The sequence below is a fragment of the Pituophis catenifer genome, unplaced genomic scaffold, assembly GCF_029215685.1.
Source record: "Pituophis catenifer annectens isolate HBS135680 unplaced genomic scaffold, rPitCat1.0.hap2 SCAF_3, whole genome shotgun sequence".
Taxonomy (NCBI): domain Eukaryota; kingdom Metazoa; phylum Chordata; class Lepidosauria; order Squamata; family Colubridae; genus Pituophis; species Pituophis catenifer.
This window is the reverse complement of record NW_027256883.1, coordinates 189,547,308-189,567,675: the sequence shown is the minus strand read 5'-3', so window position 1 is coordinate 189,567,675 and position 20,368 is coordinate 189,547,308. Positions and strand designations below refer to the sequence as shown.

Sequence of the window (20,368 nt, the reverse complement as noted above, 5' to 3'; positions counted from 1 at the left end):
TTCTTGGCCACACCTCGTCTGCTCAGCTGAGCTCCAGTTTTTTGGCGAAGGCATGGCTGTGCAGTGTACATGGACTTGGTGAAGATGAATACCACCCCAGACCCCCGGACCAGGATGGTCGTCAGGGTGGGTTTGATTCTCCCACAGCACACTGAGAAGAGACATGCCAGGTAAGACCAACGTCCTTTCTCCAGTGCGTTGCTTGGAGAATCCAAGCATGGGATATACCCAAACTTAACAAACTAGGGGAGGGAGACTGACCATTCCCGGGTCCCCACGGTGGTATGAACTCTCTGAAGAACTTTCCATCCAAAAGACACCTCAGCCAAGACGTACATATCCAGTTTGTAATGTCAAATAAAGGGCGATGGAGATGACCAAGTCGCTGCTCTGCAAATATCCTCAATGAGGGTGGGGGGGGGCTTGTGTAGCCCAAGCTGTAGTAGTGGCCGCACTCCTAGTGGAGTGGGCCATAATCCATCTGGGTACAGGTTGAGCTTGTACCTCATAAGCCTTAGCAATACAGGCTTTCAACCAGTGGCCTATAGTGGAAGATGTCACCTTCCTGCCTATGGCTGAAGGCTGGAATGATACGAAGAGTGATTCTGTCTTCCAAAAGGATGCAGTTCGTTTGATGTATCTGCAAAGAGCCCTTCTGATGTCCAAAGTATGCCATCATTCCGCCGAGGGATGATTAGGCCCTGGAAAAAAGTCAGGCAGAATAATCTCCTGGACCCTATGGAACCTTGGGCAGAAAGGAGGGATCCACATGGAGAATGACCCTGTCTGAATAGAATATACACAGATCTTCACGTATTGACAAAGCCACTAATTCTGAAATCCTCCTAGCTGAAGTTATGGCCACGAGGAATGAAACATTGAGGGTCAAGTACCAGAGGCTAGAGGTCCTCAACAGCTCAAATTGTGCGGAAGTAAGTGCCTGGAGCACTAAAGCCAGGTCCCAGATGGGATAACAATTAACCAACAGGGGCTTCAGATTAGCAGCCCCTTTGACAAAGCTGTGGATTCTCGGGTGATGAGTGAGGGGTTGCCAATTCTCACAGGACAATACTGATACAGCTACCGATCTCTGAAGGATGCTGGGAGACAGTCCCATCCAATCCAGTTTGCAGAAAGTCCAGTATTTCCAGGACCGAGGCCCCTAATGGGTCAATGTGTCCCTTAGAAGTCCCTTAGTCCCATTGGCAAAAAGCTGACCAGGTGGCATTATAAATCCTATTTGCTGAGGGCTGTCTGGAAGACTGGATGGTCTGAATCACTTTCCCAGAGAGCTTGTCTCTCCTTAGGAGGCTCCTCTCAAGTGCCAGATGGTCAACTGGAGACATTGAGGCTCCAGATGGACCATGACCCCCTGACTGAGGGAAATCCTGTCCTGGGGAATTCTCCAGGGAGATTGAGAGGCTGACTAGATCAGCATACCAGGGGCATCTGGGCCAATGCGGGGAGAGAAGATGAACTTCTGCCCTCTCCTCTAACACCTTCCCGATAACCCTTGGGATGTGGTGAATTGGAGGGAATGCGTAGAGCAGACCCTATGGTCAGGGATTGCGGAGAGCATCGACCCCTTCCACTCCCAGTGTTGTGAACCTAGAGAAGAACCTTGGCAGCTGGGTGTTCGTCAGTTGAGTGAACAAATCTACTATCGGGTAGCCGAATCTCTCACATAATTCTTTGAAGAGTTCCGGATGCAGGCACCACTCTGATTAGTCTAGTCTCGTCCTGCTCAACCAATCTGCCTGTATATTTGCTACCCCTGATATATGCTCTGCTCTGATGGAAGGAATGTGTTTCTCCACCCAGAGGCCTAGTTTCTCCACCTCTGTCATGAGGGATTAGGAGCGGTGCCCCCCTCCAGATTTATATGGGCCTTGGTAGCCACATTGTCTGTTAATATTAGGACATGGTGTCCTGCCACTGTTTCCTGGAAACGGCAGAGAGCTAGGTGGACCGGTTGTAGCTCTAACCAATTTATATTGAGGTCTGTCAGAGAGCACCTTTCCCTGGACCACCTGGGATTGGAGGTGGGTGCCCCAGCCAAAGAGGCTCGTGTCTGATGTGATAGTGATGCGGTGGGGTTCCTTGAAAGCGCATCCCTTCCTTATGGCTTGAGAAGTCCACAAGTGGAGGGAACATAGGACCTTCATTGGAACTCTTATTTTGGTCTTTGAGTTGCTGTTTCTGGCCCTCTGATGAGGCAGAAGAAGCCATTGGAGCGGCCTGGCATGGACCCATGCCCAAGCCATAATCGCTATGCATGAGATCATCCTCCCCAGAAGCTGTGAGAGGAGATCCAAAGGTACTGACTGTAGAACCCGGATCTTGTCCACTGTTCTGTCCCCGTCTCACACACGCACACAAACAGTCAGCCAGGAGTTAAATAAAACTTGCAGACAATAAATTCCTTCGATAACAGCATTGGCAGCAACCCAGTAGCTGCTTGCCAAGAACTTTACTCACAGAGGGAGGTGTTCCTCCTCCATCAGATAAACCAAAACAAATACACAAAGCGACAGAATTGTCAAGTCCAGTCCGTATTAAATCCAAGGCAGGCAGATAACGTAGTTTCAGAGATACAATGTGATTTGCTAGTTGTTTAGTTTTGTCCGTCACAGAGCCTGAATGGCCACCACACCCCCTTTTATCCCCTGTGGGGTGTGGTCCAGTGACTCAGCTTAATCTCTGGCACGCCTCCTTTTCTGCTGCATGCGCTTGTCTCTCCGACGCTGGCATGGATCCAGCCAAGACTTATCTCCGTCACTGTCCGACTGCGACTGTTCGGAGATACCTGGCTCCTGGCCACTCTCTTCTCCTTTGGGAGACACCTGAGGCATTGCCAGAGAGGAGGGTCCTGGAGAGGGAGGCCTGGCCAACTCCTCTCCTTCACTTTCGGAGCCTTCTCCCTCCGATAAGACGGGCTCGGGGGTCAGAGTCACAACATCCTGGCAGTCTGGAGAAAGGTACACCTCGTATGCTGAGGAGTCTATCACCGTGCTCAGATGTAGCAGGTGGATGGTGGGAACTAGATGGCTCTGAAGAGTCCTTATTACGGCCTGGAGATTGTCCAGATAGCATTGCAACCTGATAGGCAATGCCCTGGTGTTTGCTGCCACCGCTGCCAACAACTTCATGAAGGTTCTGGGGGCCAACGACAGACCAAATGGCAGGGCCCTATACTGGAGGCGACGCCTGGCATATGAAAACCTTAGGAACTTGCTATGGGAAGGCCGTATGGGAACATCTCTTGATGTCAACATGTTGCGCTCCCTGATGCAGCCCAAATAGATTGTAGGGACTGCATTTTGAAGCGTCTGTATACCACATGGGCATTGAACTTCTTTAAATCCAAAATTCCACTCCAGCCCCCCGAACTCTTCTTCACTAAGAGGAGGATTGAGTAAAACCCTTGTCCCTCCTGACCTTCCGGAACCAGCTCAATGGCATTGATCTCCAACAAATGTTGGATCTCAGCTTCCTTCAGGTTTCTTTTCTCGATGTTTACTGGGACTGGAAAACGAATGAAGCTGGTTGGAGGGTTGGAGAGGAATTCCAGTGCGAAGCCCAGTGCGAAGGACTCACATATTGGTGGTGGTCCTCTCCCATTGGCCTGCAAAATATTGTAGTTGGCTGCCAATGGGAGAATCGGTATTATTTTCCGCAATGAAAAGATCGACTGCTGGACCCTCGAAAGGGCCGCTTGACCGAAGCTTGATATCTCCCTCTGTCATGATAGGTAGACCTATCCGGGAACCGTTTGTGTCCCTGAGAGTAGGGCCCCTGGAACTGTGAGACGTTAGAACAAGATTCAGCCAATCGAAATGGCAGCCTTTGGTAATAAGACGAAGGTCTACGATCCTCTCGCCTGTGCATGTAAGGCATGATTTTCCTTTTGTCCATATTCTCAATTAAGATAGGCTCCAATGCTTCTCAAAACAAATTTGCACCCTTGTAGGGGGCTGAAGCCAATCTCTATTTTGATTGCATGACTGCCTCCAGTGGAGGAGCCACAGGTGGTGATGTGATACAACAGTGAAAGCTAAGGCCCTGGATGCAAACTTCACCACATTGAGCGTTGCATTGGCCAAAAATTCTGTGGCCACCATCAATTTATTCACAGCCTGATGCAGCCTGGTCTCTTCAGGAGGAATCCTCGCCTGCATCTGGCAAAGCCAGATCAAAGAAGCCCTATTAAAGAGGCTACTGTGGTGATATAGGGCCATCTCCGCCTTCTTGTCCTCCATCTTTAAACCTTCAGTGATGTCAGCATGGATGATGGCTGATGATGTCAGCGTTGCCACCGGAGCATCCACCGTTGGTAATTGGAGGAGCTCTTCGAAATCCGGGCCTGCGCTGTAAAGCTTCCTGTCATTTCCACTAGGGGCCGCGATGGCACTAGGCTGAGCCCATTGATGTTGAATAACGTCTAAGAACAGTTTAGGAGAAGGAATGACTTCCTGTTCAGGAATGGGCTCCGAAAACAGACCTTCATGTGGATCTGGAAGGGCCTGAGAGTGTTCAGCAGATGTTTCTATCACTTTCATGTTAGTAGTTGTCCTTATGGACAACTAGTAGTTGTTAGCCTTATGGAATAATGACTTGAACAAAGAGGAATGAAATAAGCCTGAGAAAGAAAGTCTATCGGGAGTCATTCCCTCATCATCAGAGAATTCCTGGTCACCCTGATCTTCCTCTCCCATCATGCATAGATGGGTGTGGAGAGGGTGGTTCGAACAGCGTAGGCATATGTGCTGGTAGTTGAGCATGCAGGCTCGGCGGAAGAGGCTATGAATGGCCTCTCTGCTGCAGACCTGCAGCTATGCCTTGGGAGATAGCCTCAGAAATGAGGTTCCTTATATCCTGATATAGTCTCGATCCTTGGGCCTCCTCTGGGAGGAGCCCTGTCATAGTAGGAGTAAATGTAGCCTCGGGAGCTGAGCCCCTGGAAGAAACAAGCCAGTAGGTGCTAAACCTGATAATGGTAGAAAGTCCTCTTCCTGTCCTGCTGTAAAGGCACATGGAAGCTCACCAGCTCCCTCTGGTGACCACTCCTGTTGCTGTACCTCACTGAACTGAGGAAACAGAGCAGGTTGCAAGGATGTAGGAAATTCAGTTTCTGCAAAGGAGACAGTGTGCTCCCTGAGCTCCTGGGCCTGCTGCTGGACCTTAGAAAATTGCTTTTCTAGAGCTTTGTGGCACCTTTCAGCGACTATATCTAAGGCAGATACAGCCTTCTTGGATGAAGGCTTCTTAGAGCCATCCGTTTGTGAAGCCCACTTAGAGGTAGCCCTGGTATTCCTGGGGCTACAATCCCCAGCTCTATGGAGTCTGGGAGGTTTTGCCTGGCCTTTGTCTGGGGACAGGGCTCTCTCCGCCATCTTGCTACCACCCACACATTTACAGACAAGTGTGAAGGCTTTCTCTACCGGATCTGGCCCCTCTGCAGGCTCAAGGGTGGTGGTGGATCTATGTGGCAAACTAGGGAAGACCAACACTCCCACAGAGCATGAGAACACAGCAATACCGCTGTGCCAAATGCCCAGCTGTGCCTCTCAGCTGACTCAAAATGGCGTGAGAGCCAAATTTTCCACTATCCCAGTGCTGCACGGAGAAATGCAAGCTCCCAAGCCAGCAGCTCTGAAGATCTAGCACACAAGCGCCGAAATCGCTACCGCGCCACTCAGCTGATCGAAAATGGTGCGAGAGCAAAGATCTCGACTCTCCCAGTGCTGTGCCGCCAAATCCAAAATTAGCGATCACAAGTAAAATTTCTCAAGCGCAAAGCCCAGCAATGCCACCGCGTCAAAATACACAGCCTCACCTTTCAGCTGAGTCCAAATGGCGTGAGAGCAGAGCTTCCAGCTCTCCCAAAGCTGCACAGATCGAGCAGGCTGAAATCCTCAGAGCATGTCCCTCCAATTAGACAGTGACTCCGGAGCGCCTTCCCGGCTGGGAAAAAATAAGGTGGTGGCAATTCTTGCCGGTGGACTGGGGAAACCAGCTCACTCACCAGCAACTTTTCGGGTGAAGAAGCAGGTGCCTCCACACATGGGGGATTCCGCAAATGGGTTGGCCCCAGATTTGCTGCCTCCTGTCTGTGTCTTCTGGGTGGTGGCGGTCATGCCAGACTTGCCGGGGGAGACCAACACACATACCCACAGCTTGCAGACTCCAATTAAGGGCTAAAAGCCCCAAACCGGCTAAAAAGTTTCCCTTTTTGCTTCCTCAACTCCAAGAGCTCTTAATTTGAAGAATCCAAGCATGATCCTTTGTTATGAGACTCGAATTGCTGGAGCGTACTTTTCCACGTCTCTCTCGGCAGGACTGAGTCGAAAAACTGGAGCTCAGCCAAGCAGAGGAGGCGTGGCCAAGAAAATTCTAACAACTCAGTCTCTGGCAATAGAATTGAAGTCAACCCATGCTTGGATTCTCCAAGCAGCACACTGGAGAATCCACCAATTAACACAGTTCTTTATCTTCCTTCCTCCAGATCACTGTTTGAGAAGTGAAGAGATGGCTCAGCCAGAATCCCCCCATAGAAAGAAAACAGAAACTAGTGCTTTATTCTGTTTCTCCACATAATCTCAAAAATCAATTTGTCTGCTGTGTGAACACAACAGAATGACTTGTGTGGGGTAGAAGAAGAAAAGTGCTGTGCTGCCATAGTAGCATGGTAGATTATCTCCAAAAGGAATGGAATTGAAGACAAATTCTTACCAAGCTATGGAAAGCATTCTGTATTAAACTCACATTAGGGAAATGGAAGTAGATTGATGGATAAGTGCCCAAAGTGGCAATTAGTGACAAATGGGATATGGAAAAAGAACACCAGAAATCACTAATCATGACCTTCCAAGGACCTCTAAGCAAGGTGGATGAAGATGTTTTTGTGTGGGATCATGGCAGGACTGATTTAAAGATTAGAAAAGAACTTCATGGCACTGCAAACTATGTATGCTAGCACCCAGCACCCAGCTTTTCAATTAGCATTTGCCAGAAGTATGGGTTTTTTCTGCCTAACAAGTTCTGGTTTTAACAATCCAAATCCTTAGGAGAAATCTTGCACATTAGTTACCAAGAGTACAATTCAGTGCAAACAAGCCTTGGGTGGAAGCATCCTGCAAATTAATGAGGTTTATTTCTAAATAAATATAAATATAGAGGTGGCAAGACTCCTGAAAAGCACTGTCTTTTGGCAAAGACACATTTGAAAGATCAGAGTTCCTATGTTATTAACTACTTTTCAAAACTTAGATTGAGTTATTTTCCTAGGAAATGGAGAACAATACCCTTAAAAGAGCGGGCTACACCCATTACACAAATAAGAAAACACAATTTAAGTAGGCAACTCTCTAATGTCTATTATCATATTTGCCCCCCCAAAAGATGACCTGGATATTTAAAAAGATTGTCCCAAAAAGCAGGCAGAAGATGCTATATTTCAAAAAAGACTTATCAGGCTAGGACAAAAAAGTAAAGTAATGTTAACTGACCATCTACAGATAACAATACATAAACAGAGTCCTCCTGCCTATGAAAAGAAACAACAGAAAAGAAAAAAGGGTAGCTTGTATGGAGAAGAGAAAACAAGAAAAAAGGGAGAACAAAACTAGACTGAGATAAGACAAAGGGGAAAAATGGATGGGGAGGAAAAGAAAAGAAAACCCCTCTTTAATATCATAAAGGGTTAAACATTAACTAGACAAAAGTCTACCCCAAACAGTAGTTAAGCTTCAGACTAACTTTCAAAGACATTTACCTTTACAACACAACATGCTAATTCTTTTGTTCTCAACTGCTTATTCTATTCTTATCAAGGGCAAACATCCCTGCTATTTGTTTCAAGGGAAAAATATATTTTATCTATAAATAAAGGTATGCTTCTAGAGCTTTCAGCGTATGATACAATAATAATTTTCACAAAGCATATATAACATGGTAAAAATATTTTAATTTAATATATATCCAGCATATTGAAAGGCCAAGAATTTACTCCATAGAGGATATTATGCCTGAATGAACCAACCCCATTTCAACATAATCACTAATCCTGTTCACTGTGAAGGCAAAGTTAAAACAAAAGACCTTTCAGAAATAACTTGATAATGCTGGTGAGAAGTGAAATCCTTCACCAACATGTAAATCATGATTTAAATCACTAGTAAAAAGGCTTGATTTAAATCAACTTGATTTAAATCATAATTGTTAAAGAGAAACTGTCATCTCTGCTACTCCTTTGACCCACTATTGACTTACTGATAGTCCCAGTGTTGCAGAATATACAGCCTCATGCTACATAACTAAGTTCCATTTAATGCTGAATAAACCAAATTATTTATGTATCTTAAATAGAAAACTATCTTACGATAGATTTTTAGCCCAAAAGTTTTTTATTAAAATAAATTCGATAAAATCAAAAAAATCCGATTTAAATAAAAAAAATCTGATTTTTTATTTTATTTTTATCCACCCTGGAATGAGGACAAATTTCCACTTGACCATGATGCACAATCATGACTCTGGGTTACTTGGGGCCATGGAACATGTCTTAACGTACCTCAGACATCTTGTAAAGGATAAAATGGGTATACAAAGATATCTGCAGTTTATTAGAGAAAAAAGAATACAGGTTTAGCAATATAGGCTATCCTCACTTAGTGACCATAGATGAAACTGGCAACTCTGTCATTGAATGAAGCAGTTACTAAGGAAAGTTGCAACTTCCCTTGATCTTATGATCTTATTTTCCTTTGCTTTACAAACCTGCAAAGGTCATAAATGTGAGGATAGCCGTAGAGTTATTTTTTTCATCACCATCATAACTACATCACTAAATGAGGCAGTCACTAAATGAGAGCTACCTGTAAATGCAGAAAGAAAACAGCCTTTCAAAGCAGAACTGTAATAATAGCACTTCACATCACTATGGATTGAAAAGGCATCAATTGTTCTCCCTCTTACTTTTTGTTTCTGGTCCAGTACTCCAAAGTGACTTGAATTAACGATTTCTGTGATTTCTCGCAATGCTACTGAGTCACTGTAGGCTTGGTACACAGATATTAAATAAGGAGACCCAGCTTCCCAATGCTGTTTTAAATACAGCTGCTACAGGCATCTACCTTTTAGAGGAGGCAGCTCACTAGAAGAGAGTTGAACTCCCACAATCAATATTGGAAAGTACATGATGGTTTCATTAGTGAACAAGCCTGACCTAAAGCTTTATAAAGAAAATCAGCATCTGTCAAATGGCCATGTGTGGCTTATTATCGCAGAAAACTTGCTTGCTAGTCTCTTCTTTCAATTCCTTCTTTTTACCTAGAGGGTGTATAGAACCCACTATTTCTTAAGCTTCTTATTTAGGAACTTCTACAACTGGATTCAACAATGGTTTGGCAGTGGTGAATAAATCTGAAGCTTAAGATAGTGTGAAGCTTAAGAATTGCCTTATCGATGAGGTCGATGGCATATAAATTAAATAAATAAAATTAGTAAAAAACAAACAAACCAAAAATAACTCTTCTTTCTAAGAATTAAATAGCTTCTATGTCGACTTTATAAAGTTTCATGAGCCTGACAGTTGCACTGGAGCCTATAAAGCCAATCTTTCAAGAAATTTCTGAAACATTATGTCAAGCTGTTTAATAATGGGAGGAGAAGCTAGTCAAGCCTCTTCATGTCATGCAACCGAAATATTCCGCAGTTCATTTGTAAAACAAAGAATGATGTCAGGCAATAGCTGGTAGAAATATATTTACTTTACAATATTTCTATTTTAAACATTTTGCCCTGAGATACAAGAGTCCAAAGGCATCCTTTTAAATATTCATTGCTCCTTGTTTTTATACATAATTTCATTAAAGAAAATTGTAAAAAAATAAAACAAATAGAAATTTTGAAAGAAAAAAGGAAAAGGAAGGTTTATGAAGAAGCAGCTTCTGATCTTAGGAGCAGTTACAAATACAGTTACAACACAATTTTCTTCTTTCCAAAGTCTACCCTTTCTAAAAATCAAACCCATAAATTCATTTTTTGTTATTTTTTCAGTAAAAGTCCATAAAGAGTTTCCAGTCACTAATAAATGTAGTTATTTTCTTTTCTCTAAACAAATAAATAAATTTTGACATCTCTAATTCTGTCATCTTCACATCAGCTTCTTAAACTTTTAAGAATTCTTAAAGAATATATTTGCAAAGGAAATCGACCATACATTGGGGAAAGAAAGTAAACTGTAAGATTTGTAAGATCTGTAAGAATTCTAATAATCTCACAAGAAGCCAAACACAATTTCTGTAATAAATATTTCTTATTTTCTGCATAAAGATATTAGGAGGATACTGAGTGTCCTAAAATAAATATTCACATCTGGGAGGGACATCAAATGAAAATGGATATGGTTGAAAAGGAAGATTGGAGCCAAATGATTAGAAGTCCTGAAAATTTTATGTTTTTAAAAGAAAGGCAATCCAAGTGAGATTAATAACACACTGATAAAATCTGCCCAAGATTTCATAATAAAAAATACTATTTATCTTATGCATTAATCACCAAGTTGCTTGAATTATAAGACTCCCAACTATGTAATATGATACAGTATTTAAGTGCTTTCTAGTTCTTATAAAAGGAAGCCTCTATGATTGGGAGTAGAAATTGAAATTTTCCTAGCAATTTCCCCTGCAAATGCAGGGTCTCTTTTTTCCAGATCAACTGAGTGTTCATTCATTGGTTGCAATAGGAATTGAGTGATAGGCTTGTAACCCTGGATGAGAAAAAATAACTGGCCCAAAGTCATCCAGCTGGCTTTCATGCCTAAAGTGGGACTAGAACTCGGTCTCCTGGTTTTTATTCTGCCTTAACCCTTAGACCCGTGATGGCGAACCTATGGCAAGCGTGCCAGAGGTGGCACACAGTGCCCTCTCTGTGGACACATGAGCTGTTGTCCCAGTTCAGCTCTCCCGCGCATGCGTATGTGCCTCCCACTGGCCAGCTGGTCTTTGGGTCTCTGTTGCGCATACACGGGGAGGGCCCTGAGAATGCAAGGGACAGTGCGCACATTGCATTTGGGGGCTCAGGCGCACAGGCACACATTTGGGCGAGTGCACAAGCACTTTGGGCACTCGGTCCAGAAAAGGTTAGCCATCACTGCCCTAGATCAAACTGGTTCTCTTAAAAAGTATCTAATGATAACTCAACATTCAAGAAAAAATATAGACTATAGTGTAGGCCTTTTAATGCCAGCAGTTATTTTACGTATCTTTGAGGCATTTTTAAATAATGATATTTATTTATAGATTCAAAATGCCAAAGTGCTATAAAACAAATGTTAATTAAAAAAATTATAGAGATTGATCTAAAGATTATTAATAGATTATTAATAATCTTTTTAAAATATATATTTATCCTAGTTTTAGTTCAATCAATTAGAAGAGCACAAATGTTGTATTCCCATTTATAGACTTCCGAAAATATATTACAGCCAGGCTTTAATAATTCTACAAGTATGAGACAAGACAACTTTCCTCCCAACTTTGATACTGTAAAGTTAGACTTTTCTGATAACTATGCAGAGTTTGCACCACTGTGCCACTACTAGGAAGAGTAGTGGTTATTTAGCAAGTATATTGGTTAAGGTAACTTGACTGAAAAATTGAGAAGAGCCAAGATTAAGTCTATTATCCGCTCATTAGGTGACTTCAGGCCATTTACAGTCTTTCACTGGAGGCTACCTAACCTGATGAGGCTGCTGATGGAAGAACTGGAGAGAGAACTGCTCCCTTAAACTCTTCAAAGAAAGTTGGGCGATAAATTCAATACATAAATAAGATGCTTGGTCAAGATATCTTGTAGAGATTTGGTCATAAAAAAGTAAAATTCTTGGAGCACTTCCAAACATTTATGGTATCCAATCTGATGCTTTCCAATCAGGGTGAATAAAAATCGATGATTTTTTTTTAAAAAAAATTTAAAAATCAGATTTTTAAAATTTAAAACGGATTTTTTTTTATTTTTATCAAATTTATTTTAATAAAATATTTTTGGAGTAAAAATCTATCTAAAGATAGTTTTCTATTTAAGATACATTAGTAATTTAGTTAATTCAGCATGAAATGGAACTTAGTTATATAGCATGAGGCTGTATATTCTGCAATATTTACATTTTTGGTAAACTCATTCAATGAATCCAAGCTCTGCAAGCTAAAGAGAAAGCCTCATTTTGTTTGCAAATAATAGTATTAAAGATTTTAACTACCAGCAAGAATGAGTCCTTATATTTAAAGAGCACCAGTTACTTCAGATCCATCATGGCAGCGTTGTTAGAGGGCATCCACTCACCTGCTGCCCGCATTCCTCACCTTGTTGTGTCACTGCCGCATCACCAGCCATCCCATTAAAGTGAATGGGACTGTCGGTGAGTCAACAGCGGGTCAGAGGAGGAGCCGCTGCGGGACAGAGATGACAGTTGCTCTTTATAAATTATGATTTAAATCGAGTTGATTTAAATCAAGCCTTTTTACTAGTGATTTAAAAGGACTTGATTTAAATCAAATCCACCCTGTTTCCAATGGGATTCACTCCAATGTATTCCTTTTTACTTAGGAAACATGATTCAAAGGCAGACAACTGCAATTATTAGAGTTGCTAGGCAAAAGCTAAAGGCCTCTGGTTATGGCATATATTTTGAGATATTAAAAAAATGCTAGTGTATACAGGGAACCTACTCTATACATTCAAAAATATACTGTGCTGTGAATATTATGTGTGTATTGTGGTATTAAACTATTGAATATTTAATTCATATTCTTTGGACAATTACATGCATTAGCCAAATGGGATCTAACTCTATCTCAAATCTTGCTGTCAGCAGACAGAATAAATGAAGAAAGAAAATCAACACAATGATTCAGAAACAAAGCAATTGTCAGCTTTGTTCCTTCTTCCTCTTCTTTGTGGCTTAAATCTAGTTTCAAAACAACAGCCACATTTTGTTGTAAGTTAGAAGCATTTCTCTTCTTTTCACTACTAACCCAAATACAGTAAAGGAAAACACAAGAATAGAGTTGTCCAAATTTTACAATTGCACATTTCTCAGGTCACCATCTCTGTTCAGCTACATAAAGAAAAAGAAAAAACATTTGGTATGAATATTTCAAAGAGAAGCTGACAATTCTTCATACAATTTGCTTTCCCAATTATTGAAGGAAGATGCCTAGTAGAGTATAGTGAGCATATCAAGATGTCCCACCAACTTCCAGGTGCCATTAAGCTGACTAACATTTAAATATGAATGTGATGATAAGTTAGTCTATATGATCAAGAGAGATACAGTGTCTGAGGTTTCAATGCTGTGGAAAAATAATGTTCCTGTTATGGCAACATCGATGCTCTTCATCAGTTGCTATAGTGATGAAGTGCTTGCCAGACGAAGGAAGGACTTTAAAGAATCTTGCAGTCAAGCATGATAACCGTTACAGGACGGGTGGGCTCTGAGGCTAGATCCATACCAAAGCTTTGATTAATTTATTGATGAGAAGCTCCATTTATTAGGTCTCTGCTCATGCACATTTTTCTCAGTTAAGTGCTTGGACTCCATCTTTCATATAGATCATCTCTGAAGTCAACTCTTAAGAGCAATCACTGGGCATATATATATATTATTATTATTACAATGGATGTGAATAATAAACGTAGAACTGTCCTTCAACCCAAAAGGTCACAGCAACACTTTTAAAAGTTTTGCATAATGTATTTAATAAACCAATGCAAACATTCAGCTATCCTAACTATACCAGGAGCATCTGGCAAAGCATTCAAATAGATAAAACCGCACTGGCCTCTGGATTCCTGGAACAATACTACTAAATTGCCCCACAAAATACAACTAAGCATAGTGGACAGAAATGCCAGCACTCACTGTGGAAGTAAAGTTTGCTTTATGATTTGACTCTCCTCCCTTTTAATGTGCTATAACTTACTGACTAACATTTGAAAAAGGTTTTCTTTTCATATTTGATGAATATTTACACAGCAAATAAATCCTTGAGAAGGACAGAGCGAGGCATAGTTCAGAGTTTGGCTCGACTTTCCTGAAGTCATCTGGATGTGATCATAAAACAACTGCACTTTTATTGTTTTCTTATTGTGGTACATTGCAGCATGTATGTATGTATGTAAAACTTATATTTGGATGATCTATAAAATCAGTCTGATTGACTTTTGAACACACTTAAACCCTATAAGGTTTCAATTAAACAGAAATAGAGTACTGGAGTAAACATTCTATTGCTTTCAAGGATCTGGAAAATCACTGATGACATGAATAGACATTTATCCTTCAAAAATAAATGACAAAAACAGATATGTAAGAATACCAGAGTATCCAGAAAAATGTAACATTTTTTAAAAAAAAAAACTGATGCAAATAAACGAAACTCCTAAAATGTTCCAGAAAAATCTAGCTTTTTTTATATACCAACATGGAAAAAAACAGATTTTACATAGGAAATTATTTTTTAGCAGAGACATTGTGCGTGTGTATTTCTGTGCCTGTGTTGGTGCAGGGCAGGAAGTAAGTGAATAGATGTAAAAAGAGAGATGGTACGTTTATGGTTATATGCACCACAAAAAGAAAGTGTGTACCCATTACTCTAGCCCAGGGGTGTCAAACTTGATTTCATTGAAGGCTGCATCAGGGTTGTGTTTGACCTTGGGGAGCTGGAGTGGGCATGGCCAGCTCAACATCACTTGTATCAGGGGCACCTGTGGTGGCCCAAGCGCTCTGCCAGCGAAAACAGGCTCCCGAGCTCAGTTTTCGCTGCAATGGCCCCTGCAACCCTCTGCCAGTGAAAACGGAGCTCAGGAGGGCTGTGGCCCTCCCGAACTCCGTTTTCACTGGCAGAGGCACTGCAGGCCGGATCTTTGCCGTTTCCAGGGTGGGCCAGATCTAAGTACCCTGCAGACCAGATCCGGCCCCCAGGCCTTGAGTTTGACACCCCTGCTCTAGCCAAAAGCAACATAGCCTTTATCCAAAAGCTACTTCCTGCAAAGAAATAACAAAATCCATGCCTCTCTAAACCCTCTTGGAAAGAGGCCATATTATGTTTTTTAAAAAATGATGAAAGACAGAAAATTAGGATCTCCTCACAAAAAAGGTTCCTTCTGAGATCCATAGGACAAAAATAATCATTTAATTAATCATTTAATTGCAGCTGTTTTAACTAGGCAGCCACCTAGAACTCAAGCTAGAGTCCTCAATAGCCTATTGGAGAAAAAGGTGGAAAATTTTGATCCTTGGCATTTGGGGGTTATACTATAATCAAGTATACCATCTAGAACTAGAATTATCTAGATGCTTTTTCTGTACTGCATTCTGCTTCAGACATTTACACATAAAATCAGTAGTGCTGATAAGGCTAGACCTTTTAGAGAGATTCTAAGGAATAATAAATGGGCATCTGAATACACCTGAATTAAGGCCTGGAACAACATGGTGATACCAGGTCCATGAGATCATATGCCTTTCTCCATATCACATCACATCCAAAAGTTTGGTTTCCATAGTATTTATTCATTTTCTGCAGCAAAATTATACTTATTTCTAGGAGAACCTATTTTATTCATGTCATCAAGATTATATTAGTTTAATTGGGTGTAGACTATAAAACTCAGGCACTCTTTTCTTTAATTTCAAGATTGGCAAATTTTATTGGGCTGTGTGTGTGTGTTTCCTATTAGGCAAATGAAGCAGCCATAAACCAAATAATAGTACATGTCTCCATGTACTACCGTAAGTCTATTCAACTCAAGATCTGAATTACGGAAAGAGAAGGCACCTTTTAAAAGGCAATTTAAACCTTTCAATTTAAAATACAGGAAGCCAGACATTGAGGATGAGACCTTGTTTTATAAAATATACTATAAAACGCAAACACATTTAGATCTAGAACGCAATACCCTCACACTGAATGAAACTCAAGAAGCAGTGCTAAATCTCACTGTGTCTCGGGGAAGACCTGCCTATCTTGAACACTTCATCCAGATAAAGTTAGTAAAACTATTTCCTTTTTCACAGATAATATTGATGTGCACACTGTTAATCAGCAGCCAACACAGATCACAATACTACATTGTGGCAGCAGAAAGGGAAGAATATCTTTTCTTATGACTTCCATCACTTTCTAATGAAATCAACTTATATATTCACAAAGGAATTAGCTTAGCTTCAAAACTAGTTTTCTGGATGCTTTCTTCCTTCCTTCCTTATTCCAAAACAAATTCCCACCTTGCAAGCCATTTTCTAGATCAGTGTTTTTCAAACCTGGCAAATATAAGATGTATGAACTCTCAAAATTCCCCAGCCAGCATCTTAAATATTGCCACATTTGAAACACTTCATTGTATATATTCTTCATCTTGGACAAGAGGGAATCCCTTTCAAAAAAAGAAATAAACTATCAACTTAAAAATGAATGCCCTGGGTCATATAGTTAAATGTAATTAGAGAGACACCATTTGCCTATAAGACTACAGTACAAGGTTTCTGAGTCACACCATACTGAGCTATACTATGCTATTTGCTTAGCATGATATGCAAAGCATTCAGTGCAATTTATAAATCTTTTTGCAAGGCTTTATGCATTATACTCACAAAAAAGCAGATAATATTAAAATATTAAAGTGATGTGTGAGTCAGTAAGAACAAATAATACAGCCCTAAAGCATCTTGTATTTTGGAAATTATGAGCTACTTAAAGTATCTCTCAACTAATTCATTATAACTCTTTTCAACTACACATAAATTAGGAAACATATTTTTATGGACTTCAAAGCAGTTGAATTTAATTTGCTGCTTGCTCAAGGTATCTCTAGAAAAGCATCTATCAAGTGGCAAATTCAATTATGTATATTTCTAAACAGTATTTTCTCACTAATCACAAAATCTCACACTATTTTATCCACTAAATTTACTGCTAAAAGGAGGAGAAATAAGATCTGACTGAAGAGAGAGGGAGACAATCACTGTTCTCATTATCCATGGAATCTTGGTGCTTCTAAAGTTATTCAACTCAAATTGAATATCTTTCTCAGAGAACCCAAGTTTCCCTGGTCTCTCCAAACTTAATACATATATTAATTATAAGTGTTAAAAACATATCTCACGAACATAGAAAAAGGATTACAGTACAATCAATCCATCCATCATCCAGCTGTGAAAACATCTGCTTGCAAGGCTGATAAATTGGTTGCTAATAGACTATTTAAGAGATCCGCATTTCTCAGCTCAGATTTCAAAGAATATCACTATTAGTCCAATACAGAAAGAAACAGGGCTAACAATAAGTGCTGTGAACTGACATATTATGTCTGAATGTATATATATATTTAATTACATTTACAGGCAAGCACATGCATAAAAAAGTAGCTGATCCAGAAACCAGGAAATGTAAAAACGGGCATTTGGGACCTCTAGAAATAACCTAGAACTACTGTGGTTTTAAATTTCATGACCTTTTCATCCCAATATTTATATTTCTTCCCCTTCCAAATACTTCAAACATTTTATAAGCAGAATTTAATCCACAAAGACTATTCCACAATGTATCTATTAGAATTTAAAGTATTTAATCATTCATTCATTTGATTTATATCACCTCTTTCCTCCAAAGGTCTAAGACAGCCTACCACAAGATACTGCAAGTCTATTTGCTTTGTAAATGAGTTCCTAACTCTAGGAAAGCAAAAAGGGAGAAAAGGCTGCTCAATTCTCAGTTTTATTTGGCATGGGAATCCAATATCCCAGCTTTCTGAGCTTTTTGTATGAATGACCTCACTGCAGGGACAAAGGGAGGAAGAATTATATTAAAGAATTCCAACTCTGCTTGTCTTTACTTTCCAAGGCAGATGCAGCAGTGTTTGTCAAAAAGTGCAGTTATAAAACAATTTCAGATTTGAATGACACCGCATATAGAATACCACATCCTTTTTGTGCATAGTAATAAAAATTTGTTAGTGCAGTACTAAATCAGGAGACATACAGAATTGATGGACAAATTCATCTTTCAAAATAAGTCCATAAAAATCAAGCAAACGTACTAAGGGATAATTAACATACAAACTTAATAATTAAATTTGTGCATAAACTCCGATGCTTCCATACTGATTATTCACTTATGACCCACTCAAAAGCAAAACAAATAACAGTTGTTGATCTAGCAACCTGAAAGCAACTTTTGCACACCACAGATTTTCAGATAACATTTTTCCTACCAGTAGAAATCATGAGTTGTGGCCTTTAGGACAAATGTAAAGAAAGAGTTTCCATTTTTAAAATATTTGGACATGCTTTCTCCATTTTGAGCATTTACATATATATCTAGTTCTCTGTATATGCAGAAACATCAGAATTCTCTTTTCCTATTATAGGTTTGATGTTTTGAAAAGAGGGAGAACCAGAATATTTGGATTCTCAAATGATTGAAACTGATATTTAAACCATCATCGACTACATAAGCATAAGATAATACATAAAAGTATTTTGAATTCTGAGTATAGTGAAGGTTCGAAACTAAAAGGTTCCACATTAAATAACATTTTTTTAAAAAAATACCAAACTGTTCTCTAAAATGAACTGTGGGGAAATAATTTTACTAGGACCAGTCAAAGCAGCACAAAATAATGTTTATTAATGATAGAGAAGTACAAAATAGGTTCCACACTGAAAGAAAAGGCAACCATGCGCTTCTCAGAAACCCCTAGGCAGGCTATAAAGTCCATTTTAGCATCAAATGGAAAAAGTAGAGATTCTATCAAGACATAGCAGCCAACAATAGTCCACACCTCCACCAATGGTGCTGATTCAATTTTAGAGGCAGCTAAATCTGTGAACAATCACAAGCATCTCACACCTCCAAATTCTACAAACTATGTTTTGTGTGACGAACCATATTTTCACATTAGACCAGGTAGCAAACCGATTCTAGATCAGCCAAAGATCTGAACCCAAATCTTAGTCAAAAAGTCTAGTGGGCCAGAGTACTTTGGGGACAATTCTACCACAACATGTCAACACATCTACAAAGTACAGCCAAGCCACTGGCAGGTTGCCTATACCAGGTAATTAGACGACAACTCCCAGTTTTCTTTTTTTAGGCCAGCGTTACACCACAAATGCACACCACAGGCATAAACAGCCGAAGATGTGGGACTATGATCAGCATCATTTCTGTTTACTCTTATCGAAGGGAAGGGAAGGCGTTTATTAACTCGTGAAGACCTTTAACGTAGCTCCAAGTTCATTCAAACGAGCCAGCACAACCATAAACATGCTTGGTTGGTGATGGTCGGGCCAAAAATCCCGGGCGTCCGCATGCAGGGATTACCTCAAATTTTACTCGCTCGTTTTTCGGCTACTACTAACCAAGGATTAAAACCAAGCCACCACTTACTTGCGCCTTCGATTTTGTCCGACCCCCTGCTCCAAATGATCTGCCTGGTTTCCAGCTTGACCTGGAACGTTTTTCTCTCGGGTCTCTGGGACTTCTTGGAGTAAAAGAGTGTCATGACCGTACCCACTTCCAGGCTCCGGCAGAGGTGACCCACTTCGGCTTCACTTTGGATGCAGGGTCCATTGGTAAAGAGAGACGCCATGGTGACTCCCCAGCCTTTTCCTCCTTTCTCCAGCTGGGCGGAAAAAAAAGAAGGGAAAAAAAAAAGGAGGGGGACTTCACAAACAAAAGAGAATTGTCTCTTTTTGGAGCCAAAGCCAAAAGAAACTGGTGGCGAAAAAAAAAGGGGGAGGGGGGTTTGGAACGGGGGAAGGGCAATTTTCTCGTCGTTTTAACTCCGTAGCAACATCCTTCCCAGCTACTCCTTTCTCTGCTCAGCGGCAGCGCTTTTTTTTTTTTTTTTTTTTGGTTAGTCCCCTTCTTCCCCGGAGAGAGAGAGAAGAGCGGGGGGCGGGGAAAGAAAAAAGAAGGCGGCGCGGGATGGTGGGAGCGAGGGTCGTCTTAGTCTCGGCCGGCTGCTGCTTCCTTGGGCCCCCGTCAACTTTTCAGTCCCAGAAAGCGGCTGAAAAATACCCTCCTCCTGTTTTTGCAGCCATGCACCATTTTCTGTCCTTGTCTCCTTCGTTTTTTTTTTTATTTGGTTTTCTCTCCCATCCTGAAAGGAGCTTCAAGTAAAAGGAAGCAGGGGGGGGAGAGGGGGGGGGAACAAGGAGCCGGGAGTGGGAAGGGAAGGAAGGAGGAGAACGAGGAGGGCTTCCCGGCTCAGGGAAGGCTCGGAGGCCGGAACCCAGAGCGCGCCTTTCGCCTTCTCTTTGCAGAGCTTTTATTTCCAAAAAGCGCCCCCCCCCCCCCAA

At 41.0% G+C, this 20,368-nt stretch overlaps 1 protein-coding gene across 1 annotated transcript in view; it reads right to left on the bottom strand.

Annotated features, from left to right (window-relative positions):
- Nucleotides 1-20,159, bottom strand: part of PLCG1 (phospholipase C gamma 1) — a 98,645-nt gene extending 78,486 nt beyond the window's left edge. Inside the window, exon 1 of the mRNA XM_070941702.1 lies at nucleotides 19,455-20,159. Coding sequence (XP_070797803.1) covers nucleotides 19,455-19,656 — 202 coding nt within the window. The 5' untranslated portion in view covers nucleotides 19,657-20,159. The remainder of the gene's footprint in view (nucleotides 1-19,454) is intronic.
- Nucleotides 20,160-20,368: the final 209 nt, after the last annotated feature.